This window comes from Miscanthus floridulus, chromosome 19 (genome assembly GCF_019320115.1).
Source record: "Miscanthus floridulus cultivar M001 chromosome 19, ASM1932011v1, whole genome shotgun sequence".
Lineage (NCBI taxonomy): Eukaryota > Viridiplantae > Streptophyta > Magnoliopsida > Poales > Poaceae > Miscanthus > Miscanthus floridulus.
In genome coordinates, this window is record NC_089598.1 from 111,080,756 (window position 1) to 111,095,134 (window position 14,379).

The 14,379-nt window shown below is 45.8% G+C and overlaps 2 protein-coding genes across 2 annotated transcripts; both read left to right on the forward strand.

Annotated features, from left to right (window-relative positions):
• The first annotated feature begins 6,187 nt into the window (after positions 1-6,187).
• Positions 6,188-10,306, forward strand: LOC136527478 (catalase isozyme 1-like). The gene is made up of 8 exons (XM_066520227.1): positions 6,188-6,274; positions 6,422-6,518; positions 7,459-7,736; positions 8,495-9,271; positions 9,397-9,486; positions 9,651-9,718; positions 9,814-9,907; positions 10,028-10,306. Exons 1-8 carry the CDS (start codon positions 6,260-6,262, stop codon positions 10,085-10,087), a joined length of 1,479 nt encoding a protein of 492 aa, XP_066376324.1. The 5' UTR covers positions 6,188-6,259; the 3' UTR covers positions 10,088-10,306.
• On the forward strand, positions 10,204-12,183 carry LOC136527479 (uncharacterized). The gene is made up of 7 exons (XM_066520228.1): positions 10,204-10,343; positions 10,435-10,630; positions 10,722-10,937; positions 11,025-11,198; positions 11,274-11,672; positions 11,760-11,972; positions 12,049-12,183. Exons 2-6 carry the CDS (start codon positions 10,553-10,555, stop codon positions 11,844-11,846), a joined length of 954 nt encoding a protein of 317 aa, XP_066376325.1. The 5' UTR covers positions 10,204-10,343; positions 10,435-10,552; the 3' UTR covers positions 11,847-11,972; positions 12,049-12,183.
• Positions 12,184-14,379: the final 2,196 nt, after the last annotated feature.

A 14,379-nucleotide genomic window follows, 5' to 3' on the forward strand; every position in this document is an offset into this window, starting at 1 on the left:
AAGTGCTGAAATATTTTTAAGTCAAACATGTTTAAATTTGAGCTCAAAGGTTGAATTCAATACTGAATTCCATACTGAATTCAAGCCATTTTTGGTCGTCCCTGAAAATCAGTTTCGGAGTTCAATTTTTAGGAATTTATAAAAGGAATTTTCAAAAATAAAAGTTGGGCAACTTTTGCTTCATTGATTGGTAGTATGTTTGAACTTTGATAATATGTAATTGGTTGTGATGTTTGATTAATGATTGTTCACTAATTAATTCCCAAAGTTTGCTAATTAAAACCGATTTTGGAAAATCCTGAAACTGAATGCAGTTCATAGTTTCATGTTCATGTTTTTAAAAATTCAAAAACCTCCAAACCAGCTAGTTGTAGATGTAGGTCCTTGAAGCAAAGATGAAGATCAGAGAAGGATGAACAACTTTATTTAAAGGAGTGAATCATGTTGCTTAGCCTAATCCAGAGAAAAAGATAAGGGAAGATGAGGGTTCAGTCGGCTACCGTAGAACCGGCAGCAGCTCGCCTGCCTCCCTCACCGCCGTGCACCATTTGGACAACTCCGCGCCACCTCTCGCATTTGGACGTGCGGCCGCCCGTGTGGCTCGCTCCAGAAGGTGCCCGCGCTCTCTCCTGGCTCATCCTCGCCGTTAAATAACCGCGCCGCCGCCGCCTCTGTCCTTTTCTCTCTCTATTCGCCGCCAGTAGAGCTCCGCTTGACGGCAAAATTAGCCACCGTCGTTGCACCTCCATCCAATTGCTCGTGGCTGCAGCATCGTATCATCCTTGCGTATTTCCTGAGCCCACTCGCGCCGCCCCTCGCTGCCAAAATCCGCCGCGCTCGCCGTTCTTCCTCACGCCGGTCCGCCATGGCCACCGCGTGCCCTCACCGTGGCCAGGCTCCTACAGAGCATATCCCGCCCTATATATTGTCATTTTAGTTTCCTTGTGTCTCCTTGATGCTCATCGGCTCGGTCGTTTCTTGTTTGGAACACAGGACGCGCCGGAACGCGAGTCCACTGCTCGGTTCACGCCACCGTCATCCACTGCGTAGACGGCAGCGTAGCTTGGGTTCGCCTCCGCTTCCCCTAGGTCACCGAGAAAGTCATGGTCAGATCCGTCGTGACCTCCTGAACCCTATATTGTCCAGCGTACCGTCGAAGCGTCATGTCCGCCGTTGCGCCGCCGTGTTCTGTGCAGCCGGTGCCACTGTCCGCGTGGCCACTCCTCCTCGGGCAATTGCGGGGCAAGCCGCGGACACCAAAGGGTGTGCACGGGCCCTAGATTGCTCTAGAACCTCCTCTAGTCGCCGGTAATTGTCCCAACCGACCGGAACCGAGCCTCGCCGTGCGCCTCCTCTGCTCCTATACGCGACCAGGGACTTGCGCTTCAAATAGAAGCTTTTCTAGAGGGCTAACTGCACAGACCGTTACTCATATGAACAGTATGATACAAAAATTTTCTTTTTCCTTTTTCTGTTTTTGACTGAAATTGTGAATTTCATAACTAATTTTATAAGTGTTATAGAATAATGAAACTTTTTGTGTAGCCTCTTCATGATGTGCTCTATGTAGGAAAAATATGAAACCATTAAAATCAATAGTTTTTAGATGTTTAAAAATTAGCTCTTTTAATTAATAAATGTTTATTCCATGAATTTTGTAGGATAAAATAAATATCATTTAGTTGTGAAACTTTTTGTCTAACTGTTTTATGCCTATCAACCTATACAAAAAGTTTGGAATTAATTTGATGATGTTTAATTATATCCTTAATTATATGCTTAGTTAATTAGTTAATAAATATTAAAATGATTAGCATAAATCATAATAATACTTGGGTGTAATTGTGGATTTGATTGTAGACCATGAAACACATTCAGCCCTATTGTTCATGGCAAAGTAATTACTATCTTGTTATGATCATAATCAACTTGAGTTAATGAACACTAAAAATGCTTTTTAGTTAATTAAGCCTTTCTTTGGTGAATGCATGTATGTGATATTGATTGCTTCTTAGATACAACCTCTTGAGTAAAATGATTAAACTAGGTATGTGTTTTCATGTCCAGGTCTTAATCATCTAAGTAAATATATCTTTTTGTAATAACTAGAAGGTATGTGTTGATGTAGCTTATAAAGTTTTGCTTAGCTTTACCTTGGATGCATCATGTCATGCATTCCATCATGCTAAAGCATGTATCATTCGTTTACGTGTAGTGCATATGTGAGTGAGAAGATTCGTGTTGATCAAGTGTTGGAGAGGTTCGTCCACCAGTGATGTTGATGTCAAGTTCGACTTCGGTGATCCTTCTGCGGATTCTAACAGTCTCTGCAACACAGGCAAGCCCCGAAGCATCCAAACCGTTCCTTGTATTTACAAATACTTTTATAATTCGAGTCCTATAATATGTGCATTAAGTGATATAGGAATTGATTGAAGTACCAATTGCTGCATGCCTACCTTGATATTTCAATACTTTCCTTGTTGCCCTTTAGTAGTTATTGGCTAGAGATGCTTAGCGCTGCTTAGCTTCTAGAAGTTGGATGATGAGTTCATCATTCAAACTAATATTTTCTTTTCTCAGAAATAAATTAATGGAACATGAGACATGGTTAATATGAGACCAGGCAGGTGTTAGCTTGCATCAAGAATGAAGTCTTGATGTAGCGCTCCGCCTATGTCGATTAAGGACCGTTCCGATTGTAGACTTGCTGATCAAGATTGAAAGTACTTAACTGCATGCCCTCGGTAAGCCTGAGTACCTCGGCTATTCCATTATGCGAAAGGACAACCACGCACTAGGAGTAGAGAGATGACGAGAGTAGCATATACCCACCCTACTAGAATAGGGTAGGGCGATGGAGTACTGTGCTCTCGGGTGGCGTGCCCCTGTTCATGTTTTGGAGGATTCGAGGGAATGGTTGATATATGTAGGTCTGGGACCTACATATATCGTGTTGGTTAAGGTTTACTCCAGCTGGATGTACATCGATTCGAATCGCTATCTCTCCCAGATAGTGAGAAACTTGATCACTGCTCTGCATCATAGTACATCAATGGAACATGGTTACTTATGGATATGAGAAGAAATAAGTTGAGATGTTTAAAGAAGTGATTGATTTAGATAAGGTGCAAACTGGATATTGATATGGACTTAATACACCGCCAAAACATTGAAAGTAAGGATTCACTCGTAGTAAGCTTTTCTGTAAAAGTTACTCTTGCTTCAGACCTTCCCTTAAGCTTTCATACCCTTTGAGTCTTTTTTCTTTTATATGGGTAAGTCTTGTTGAGTACCCTCAAGTACTTAGGGTTTGTTAACCCCTATTGCAGGTTCTGACTTGTGCTGCTAATCAATGTCATGTCGGTAGGCTCGGCATGATCTAGTTGTCCCTTCTATCTTTGGTATTTCACTTAAGTTACTTCCGTAGTTCTACTCAACATTTTGGAACTCAAGTGTTACTTAAAGGTACATAACATGTTTTATAATCTAATGTTGTAAATCTTCCGCAACTCCGATGTATGAAATTTTTTGTATTAATGTTGTAATGTTGTGGTAACTCCATTGTTGATCCTATATGAGTTGTAAAATGTGGATGGTTCGGAGTTCCCCGAGGACACCCGACAGACTACTGGATTATTTGGCTTTCGTGTACAGTAGTCAGAGGTCTTCAGGACAATGACGGGTACACGTGGGCTAGCATAATTTGGGTGGTTCTGCCACAAGAAGGTGCTCTACCAAATGAATAGACTCTTAGCTTCAGTTCCCTGATTCTCTAATAGAGTATTTTTGGTGTGAGAGCTGGTGAAAAATGATTATGGTGGGATTAAATATATGGAGCAATAAAGGAGCAAGTTTTTTTAGCCCCTCACTTCTAGTGTAAATGAAGAAATGATTCTTGTCTCATCACTGTCAGAATCTATACAATTTGTTTTTTGCTATTTGGCTAAGGACAAGTGATGCTTACATAGAAACTGCTTTAAGGAACATTGCAAATGACCCCTTAATAGCCCACGAGATTCAATAGAACCATCCAATTTGTGGTATTCATCTTTTCATTAGTAGTCCTTTATTCTCTATAATTTATAGCGAAAGAAAATAAGTTTGTTTTCTAGGGAACACTACGAAACATATTCATATGTTTTTGCAACATGTCGTACAATTTGTTACTCAACTAACGAGATTTGTTCGATAATCACGCCATACATTTTAATTTGTTTTGGAACTCCCTAGGCCCCGAGCCTCAGACCCATTAGGTAGTGACAATGTGAGATGGAGTGGGATGGTTCTAATTTTTGTGGTGCTTGTTTGGGAGACAATAGGGGAGAGTCATCCCACCACATAATATTTCTCATATATGCAGGGCAACCCCATCCCTCCAAAAAGAGCGGAGGAGCTCGTCCTCTATCATGCCATGTGCATTCTCTTGTTGAGCTCGTCCTTGCGTGGCTGGACGAGGATTGGGTGCCGGCGGCCATGGCACGCGGCTGGGTAGGGGTCGGGTGGATAGGATGCCAGTGGCCATGGCACGCGACTGGGTAGGGGTCGGGTGGACAGGATGCCAATGGTCATGGCGTGCGACTATGGCAGGGTAAGGTGGACAGGGTTTCGAAAGCCATGGCACGGAAGGGTGATAGCCAATCCAAGCGGTGCGAATTGGCGAGGGCCACATTGATTAGGTAGACAAGGTGGGGCCGGCCGAGCAAGGGCCAGACGATGATGTCGGTGGGCATGGCACGGATAGGTGGGAGCCAGATAGAGCAGAGTGACACAGATGGAGAGGTATAGGCTGGCTCCTGGCGACGCATCTATGTGGGCCGCGCAAAGGGACAAGTGTTGGGCGATGCAGACGAGCCCCACCATACGAGCGCCATGAATGGGCAAAGGCCGGTGGGTGGCCGATCAATCCCACTGTAGGGTGCACATGGGCAAAGCCTAGACAGGAGGGAGAAGATTAGGAGGAGACTAATAGCTAGGGTCCACATACGGTGGCAAATGAACCAAAAATTGTTATCCATGCAATCCCTTCTTATCGCTCCAACAAAAAAAAATACACATCCCTATTCCCTCAACCAAATAGCATGTAATCCCTTCTTATCCCTCCAACCAAAAAAATACATATCCCTTTTCCCTCAACCAAAGAGAGACATAGGTTCATTTTATCTTAAAAATCCTAAAATGGATCCATCACATCTTTCTTATCTCTAAACCATACACATCCCTTTATGATGAGAGCGAGGGATTGACCGAAGGATAAACTATGTAGTAGCAAAGAATTTTTTTTAGCTCCAGCAGTAGCTAAGATTTTGTCTAGAAAAAGAGTTTGTGGTAAATTGGTAATCACGTACTACTACACAAAGTGGGTGTGTTCTCTCTGTTCTGTTCATCTCTGCAGCTGCAAGTGGGCCACCCTCGCCGACGGGCTGAAACAAGAAAACAAGAAGTCCACGTGGAGGTGGAGAGCAATGGATATCGGAGAGCACGAAACCACCACCCTGCCGTCCCGTCCCGTGCCCAGCCTCCCACCTCTGCTGCTTTTCCGTCTCCATCATACGTGGTTGGATCGTGTTGCACGGAGGCAATACAGATTGCACCTAGTTTTCTTCCCGTGCCCATCCTCCCTCCCTCCATTATTTTCCGGCTATCCTCCCCTTGCTGGCTTGGATTAGGTAGCGTTTAGTTCCTAAATTTTTTTAAGATTTCTCGTCATATCAAATCTTTGACGTATGCATGAAGCAATAAATATAAATAAAAAATAAAACTAATTACATAGTTTAGACGAAATTCACGATAAGAATCTTTTAAGCCTAATTAGACTATGATTAGACACTAATTATTAAATAACAACGAAAGTGCTACATTACTATTTCGCCAAAAATTTCGTCAACTAAACATGCCCTTAAAAAAGCGGCTTCCTACTCCTCGTCCTTGTCGCCAACCGAACCGACGTTGTTTTCTTAGTCCCTGTTTAGTTTCCAAAATTTTTTGCGTAGGACTTGTCACATCGAATCTTGCGGCACATACATGGAGTACTAAATGTAGATAAAAAAAAACTAATTGTATAGTTGGATAAGAAATTACGAGACGAAACTTTCGAACCTAATTAGTCTATAATTAGACACTAATTACCTAGTACAAACAAACGAGCTCCAGTACCCAAAATCAAAAAATTTTGGCTTCTAAACGCGGCCTTAGTCTAGAGGCGTCTGCTCAATCCCTTCCGCCCACCTGCCTGCTCGACGCGATCCCACCGGCAGCCATGGATCCGTACAAGGTGCTGTTTCTTTGTTTCGATTTCGAGTCCTTTCTTCACCGATTCTGCCCTACTTATTAGATCCTCAAATAAATTTCGCATCTTGTTTCCTGCCGCCCTTGATTGATGCGCTCGCTCATCTGACTTGGGGATTCTTCCTTCTTGCAGCACCGCCCGTCTAGCGGGAGCAACTCCAGCTTCTGGACCACCAACTCCGGCGCCCCCGTCTGGAACAACAACTCCGCTCTCACCGTCGGACAGCGAGGTCAGACTCTGCTCTGCCGCCTCCATTACTCCTTTCCTTTTCCCTTACACGATCCTGTAGCATATATGTTGATTTTTGTGAGATTCATTCGATACGTGATCTGTGTTAGCCTTGCCATGGGGAATTAGTCGTTCTTTGGTTGCTAGCTGCTGTGATCCCCGCACCAGTATTTTTTTTTTCTGTAAGTAATGATCCATGCACCAGTATTGCACTGTGGAAGCTTGGCTGTAGCAGTTGACCTCCAATTCGCTCAAAGCTTGCGGCTTGATGTGCTTTCGGTTGATTTCCAGTGAATAATTTTGCTGCTCTATATATACGGATTGATTCATCTGTCAAATAATTTCGTCGATGAATTTGAGACTTGCTTATTGTTCCTGTGCTGCCCAAAGGTCTTATTCCTTGGATCAGCTGTAAGGTGAAACTTTTGTCCTGATATTTTTATCAATGGCTGTCATACCATTAAGTTGCTTAAGGGAAAGAAAGTACCTTTCCAATACGAAATGCATCATGGAGTCATAGTGATAATCTTAGGTGAGGGGCAGTTGCAGGGTAGTAAAGTCGAGGCAGGGTAATCACAGTTGATTATTATTACTGGTGCGTGGTGCGGTATATTTACTTTTGACAGTTACCTGGGCTAGTGCTGAATCACTACCAGAAAGCATAACCCTTGGATTTTCTCTCCTCAGCATGTATGGCAAAACTTTGAAAGTGATTGCAAATCCAGTTTGGTTCTTCTGAATGTCATTGTCGCAAAAAGTGTCCATCAATTACAGGAACAGGATACGTACACCTATCTGTAACCAATATGTTTCTATCAGTGATGTCAGAATAATGAGAAGCCTTCTGTTTTAGGAGTTTATTTTATTGTCTACCTGCTTCACTTTCTGTTCTGGTGCAATCGCTGATTTACACTTTCACACGATGTGTTCTCCTTTGGCAGGACCCATCCTCCTTGAGGATTATCATCTAACTGAAAAGCTTGCTCAGTTCGACAGGGAACGTATCCCTGAACGTGTTGTGCATGCACGGGGAGCCAGTGCCAAGGGTTTCTTTGAGGTCACTCATGATGTCTCTCACCTTACATGTGCTGATTTTCTCCGGGCCCCTGGGGTCCAGACTCCTGTCATTGTCCGGTTCTCTACGGTTGTGCATGAGCGTGGAAGCCCTGAGACCTTGAGGGATCCACGTGGTTTTGCTGTCAAGTTCTACACCAGAGAGGTACTGAGGATAAATTTTAACTCGCCTCCTAAGGGGAAAAGATATACATCTTAACTGTTCTATTTTCTGTTATGTCTTGAAAAGAAACATTCTTTTTAGGACTGTTGTGAGTTATATGGCACATCTTGGCAAGTATATTTTTTTTTCTGTCTGTATGATGTATGCATTCGTCAAAGAAAGTAATATCAAATGTTTAGCTGATTTCTACTATTGCTAAGTAACTTGATGTGTACTTTAGCCATGTAGATGATGTCCTTGGCATGAGCTGTTATTCAGATGAAATGATAGCTCTAAGTTCTTTTACTCATTGGAATGAACTGCATCTTTCTTTTTTTTCCCTTAGTTGATTGAAAGCTACCATTAAAGGCTATGTTGTTGTTGTTGTTGTAGTTGATTGAAAGCTACCTCCTCCTGTTTAAGTTGACCTTTTACCTTGCCATGATGAACTTCTTTTATATGAAATTAAATTCTGGTTACCCATTTGTGACACAGATATAAGTGTCTTTTGCTTAAAAGAACATTACTCTGTGCGTCCATAATGTGCACATGGATAGTCAAAGATTCTCAGCAGAAACAGTATAATCAAAGATATTTCATAACTGAATCCATCTCTGTCCAGTTTCACCTACAGATTGCTGTGCTGTTTGTTTACTTTTTTTTTTTACTTTTGTTGATGCCTTAGTGACCCCATTTTTAGAACACTTTATATTGATATCCAAAGGGATAGTATCTTATGATTTTCTCCATGCCTTTTTCAGGGTAACTTTGACCTTGTGGGTAACAACATGCCTGTGTTTTTCATACGAGATGGGATGAAATTCCCTGACATGGTCCATGCTTTCAAGCCAAACCCAAAGACCAATTTGCAGGAGAACTGGAGAATAGTAGATTTCTTCTCTCACCACCCAGAGAGCCTACACATGTTCACCTTCCTCTTCGATGATGTTGGCATCCCACTCAACTACAGGCACATGGAGGGCTTTGGTGTCAATACCTACACCTTGATCAACAGGGATGGAAAGCCTCACCTTGTGAAATTCCATTGGAAGCCTACTTGTGGCGTGAAATGCTTGCTTGATGATGAAGCTGTCACTGTTGGAGGCACTTGCCACAGCCATGCAACAAAGGATCTATATGATTCCATCGCAGCTGGGAATTACCCTGAATGGAAGCTCTACATCCAGACTATTGATCTTGAGCATGAGGATAAGTTTGACTTTGACCTGCTCGATGTCACCAAGACTTGGCCTGAGGATATCATCCCGCTGCAACCTGTTGGACGGATGGTCCTGAACAAGAACATTGACAACTTCTTTGCAGAGAATGAACAAATTGCTTTCTGCCCAGCGATTATTGTCCCTGGAATCCACTATTCTGATGATAAGCTGCTCCAGACAAGAATCTTCTCCTATGCTGATACCCAGAGGCACCGCCTTGGGCCAAACTATCTGATGCTTCCTGTGAATGCACCAAAATGTGCCCACCACAACAACCACCATGAAGGGTTCATGAACTTCATGCACAGGGATGAAGAGGTACTATGTTCTTTGGAGTTCTTTTCTCCTTTTGCATGCAAGTGTGTTAGGATGCATCTTACCTATTGACATAAGTAACATGTGGGAGTTCCCTAGCACTTATATCTATTTTCTCTGCTTTTTAGGTGAACTACTTCCCTTCAAGGTTTGATCCTGCCCGTCATGCTGAGAAGGTCCCTATTCCTCCACGTGTACTAACAGGCTGCCGCGAGAAGGTGTGTATTGTAGTGTGTTTAAATTCTAACAGTGCCTTTATGTTACAATATTATACTATGGTGGGCTTGTGGCTACATCGTTGTACTATATAATGGCGAAGGTGAATCATTGTTGGAATTTTTCTTGATTCTGAGAACCTGGCTTGTGCTGTTGAAATCTGCAGTGCATCATCCAGAAGGAGAACAACTTCAAGCAGGCTGGCGAGAGATATCGATCCTTTGACCCTGCCAGGTTTGCCCCCACACCTCAGGATGATTGGTTTAGAGGCATAGAAAGACTTTAAGCTACTGTTTGCCTAATCCAAGTGTTTTGGTATCTCTTGACAGGCAAGACCGGTTCATCCAGCGATGGGTTGACGCACTGTCAGACCCTCGCGTTACCCATGAACACCATACCATTTGGATCTCCTACTGGTCTCAGGTATTCATTTTGTTGCTTGTTTGTTGTAAAATGCTCAGTGGCCACTTGGGCGATTGCTAACCATGTAGACATTCGTATGTTTTATCTTGGTACTTAAAACATATTATCTATGCGCTGCAGTGTGACGCCTCCCTTGGCCAGAAGCTGGCATCTAGGCTGAACCTGAAGCCAAACATGTAAGATTGACAAGGGAGAAAAAGCTGGCCCCGGTGGCTGAGGATGCAACACAACATGGAGCTTGTGATGTTGAGAATGGCTGTTACACCTATATAATTGAATAAACAGGGATGTGCGCGTCCTACGTATGCTGATGATCGGTGGTGGTTATATGTCCTGGAACTTTTGGTGGACACTATTCTCTTCTGGAAAGACGTATAATAATAAAGAAGAATGTGTCAATGTGGTGGGCAACGGTGATTCGACCCGTGGGTCAGACGTAAGTAACCATTGTTGATTTCACTACTTGTTCATATGACATGTTGAAAATCGAACTGCAGACTAACAATTGTTGTTAATGACTCGTGCAGTAGTTGGACGTTTGTGAGCGGAGGGAGCGGTTCACGCCATATCAATGGCATCTAGGGCCTGCTGATTAGGGAGTACTACCCTGGCTTCGTCACCCACAAGGGTGAGGTACAGGCGCCCATGAAGTGGGAGCACTTCTCCAGCGTCACGGACTCCAACGGCGATACCCTTGCAGCGAAGATCAAGAGGGAGTTCTGGGTGAGTATTTTCATCGCACCGCATTTCTCAATACTACGCATTCGTTGGACGTTCTTGAAACAATGAAATGATACATGATGTCTGTGTGCAGGACTTCTTCACGTGCGAGGAGGGGAGAGAGCAGCATGCGGCGCGAGTGCAGGAGGCGGTCTACAAATATCGTCTCAAGGACCTGTACCACGAGGCGCATCTCCAGTGCGTCATCAGCTACTACACCGACGTGCTTGGCCAGGTGGTGAAGAAGCCGCAAGTCAGGGAGATGATACTCCAGAGGGAGACCGACCTCACAGAGGCGCAGTACATGCAGGTAATTAAGTAGGAAACATTCGTTCTGATTCCTTCCGTGAAGCATTCAATTCATCTTCTGGCATGTCAAATACTTGATGTCATGCAGATGTGTCCGGGGTGGTGCGACAACTACAAGGACTGCTGGGCGGCCATTGTGCGTGAGTGGACCATGGACGCGGCGTACCAGAGGCGCAGAGAACGTCGGGAGGGCCGCCTGCAGATGCGAGGGGCACCACACCACCAAGGGAACCAGTCCCTCCCAGTGTTCATGGAAAGATGGGTATGCTTCTGTTGATCTATTAATTCTAGCGCTCAATTGTCATTACTTGTAATCATGTTTGTGTTTTCCTCGCAGACCCAGTCGCATGGTGGGCATGTCGTCAACGAGTTCACGGGGTACGCCCTTGCTCACAAGGGCAAAGCGACGGCGGCGGACAACGTCTACGACCCGGCGGACGGGCCCGACGCGTACACCAACGCGAGCGTCTACCCCAAGCTCGCCGAGTACACCTCCGCGACTCGCCAGCGCCATGGGAAGACGTTCGACCCCGCCACCGACCCCCTGGACACGGACCTCTTGATGAGGTTGGGAGGAGGGAAGCAGCACGGCCGGTACTGGATGGCCAACAGCGCCATCGAGTCGTCCTCTGTTCCCACGCTGAGCCAGATTCGACGAGACGGGACCAGGAGCTCCTCTGACATCCCCATAGCGCCTCGGCAGCCGAGCAACGCGCAAATGTTCTCGGCATTTCAGGTAAGTGCAGTTTCATTCGTCGTTCACTCGTTTCACACATGTACCTTGCTTTCACATACCATCAACTTTGCGGGTGTAATATTGCAGGTCCAGATCGCACAGTTGCAGACGAACCAGGAGAATATGGCGGTGGCCCATCAGCGGCAGCTGGCGGCTGTCACGCAGCACTACTAGCGTCAGATGCAGGACTTTGCCGCCTACTTCCGGGGCCTTCAGATCCCGGGAATGCAGCAGCACGAGCTCCCTGCCTCGATCTTCGCTCCACCACCTTTTCCTGTGCCTACTCCTATAGCGACTCCGGTGAGTATATTGCCTGTTGCTTTAGCTTGTGCGGCCATCCTGCAGGTACTAATGAGATCACTTGTCCTTTGTGCAGGAACAGTCGGCGGGTTCGAACCCGACTCCAGGTGCCAGCCCTCCACTGGGCCCTTCTCCACCGCACGGGTGGCCGGCTCACCCGACCTTCCCGACTCAGGGCTTCACGTGGCCAGGTACCGCTCCTCCTCCACCGACGCAGCAGGGGCACTCCGGGCCCTACTCGACATTCCAGGCGGCGCCGCAGTCAGGGTGGTCTCCGTGGGAGCAAGGTGGGGGCTCTAGGGCCCCTGGGGACACCGGGTCGAGCTAGGTACCTCTACTGCCCGCTTGTAGACTTGTCGGCCTTCGTGCCGCTGTGATGTCGGCCTTCGTGCCGCTGTGGTTATCGGCCTTCGCGCCGTTGTTTTCTTGCAGGTTTTGGACATGTTATGAACTTGTTATGAACTTATATCGTGTTGAGACGTCATTTGATGATGAAATGTGATTTTTATGTGATATTCTAGTTTATTGTCATGAATATATGTGAAATTGCATGTCTGGAATGCAAGAAAATAAAAAAAAGCAAAAAAAAAATTCCCAGCTTTGCCGAGTGCTGGGCATTTTTCCCAGCAGAGCCCAGCTTTGCCGAGTGCTGGCGTGGCACTCGGCAAAGTGACCAAACCTTTGCCGAGTGCCAGCACTCGGCAAAGATTTTTTCAAAAAAAAATGCCGAGTGCCTGACACGTCAGCACTCGGCGAAAATTTTTTCAAAAAAAAATCCTTTGCCGAGTGCCTGACACGTCGGCACTCGGCAAAGGGTGGCGTCAAGTTCACGGCGCCCGTTACCTTTGCCGAGAGTTGGTGTGGCACTCGGCAAAGTTTGCCGAGTGCCTGCCACGTGGCACTCGACAAAGATTCCTTTGCCGACCACTTTTTTGCCGAGTGGGCTTTGCCGAGAGCCGCACTCGGCAAAGCCTTTGTCGACGGCAAAGGTTCCTTTGCCGAGTGCGGCCGGCACTCGGCAAAGGCGGCGGATCCAGTAGTGAAGTAGATAATTCCTAGGTTTATTGTGGATCATCTATGGCACTCTTTGTGGTCAAGTACCAAAGAATCAGGACTTTGAACCAGAAGCACTCATTCGCTACTGTCCATTACGCTTTAGCTTTGATTTATCTACGGTATCCATGTGGGAAAGGCACTGCTTGTACAAAATTGCAGTCAATGTTATCAAGTCGTCCTATTAGTTGCGACTATCAGTGCCATCAGTGATGAAGCTAAGAACAAATTAGAGGGGGATATGCTTGTCTTGTAGGTACGAAAATTTAAGCTGCACCCTGGTGAAAAATTGATCTAGTAAGCTAAACAATTAATGAGAAAGTCATGGCAATGGCCTCGTTCGCTTTGCTGAAAAGCCATGGCTAAAAGTATTGTTCGCTGATTTATTGTGAGAGAAAAATATTGTTCGTTCGCTGAAATAGTATGGCAAGTGAACAGGGAATGTCTGGAATGTCTCTTTAGAGGAGTGCCTACGACAACACAGGAGCTATCGTGGACTCCATGTCTTTAATTTCAGGGCTCGCATTAGTTACGTTTTGAGATAGATGTTCCAATGGTGTCATACAATGAAATACTTTAAAAGGAAAAGGCATGTTTTTTCAGAAGCCAATCTTGTACGAAAGAGAAATGATAACACACTATACAGAGGCACTATGTCATTAGCAAAACCACTTTTGGTGCCATCTATGGTTGGGTAGGATCAACATCATCCCTGTCTCTTCGGAGACATCCGGTAAACTCATCCCTAGCAGTGCCCTTTTGTTCTAGCGAAAGACTAGCGCCCAGATGTCTGAATGTGGCGTCTCTGTCCGACGCCCGTGCCTACTGTCTCCCCACGCGCTAGATATGCACCCTCTGCATGTGGCAGGAAACGACGCAAGCGACGCACTTCCCTAGACTGGATGCATGCAGCCAACGAAAGGGGCGCGTGCACCACGCCTCCACCTCCCACTTTGCCTGGCCGAGCCCCACAGGGCATGCATGCAGCTCCTGCCCACTGCCGGCACGCTGCCGCCGCACTTGTCCACGCGCTCCTGCCAGCCTGACCCCGCCTGCTGCTGTTGTACGCATGCGCCTACGCATGCATATGTGGGGCCGCTTCGCTTCCTGCGCGCACGCGGGGACCGCTGCGCCGAAGGGGACCACCTCCGTCTACACCCACCTGGTCATGCAACACTTGCAACATAGGCCCCGTTCGCTTAGAGGAATTTGGAGAAATCTGGATGAATCTGTAGGAATTTGTGAGAGAAACACTGTTCCTGATGAAAAAGAAGCGGATCAAGCCAAGTTTAAGGGCACGCGAACGGGGCCATAAAGCATTTGCTGCAGCACACATCTAAAACAGACGAAACAT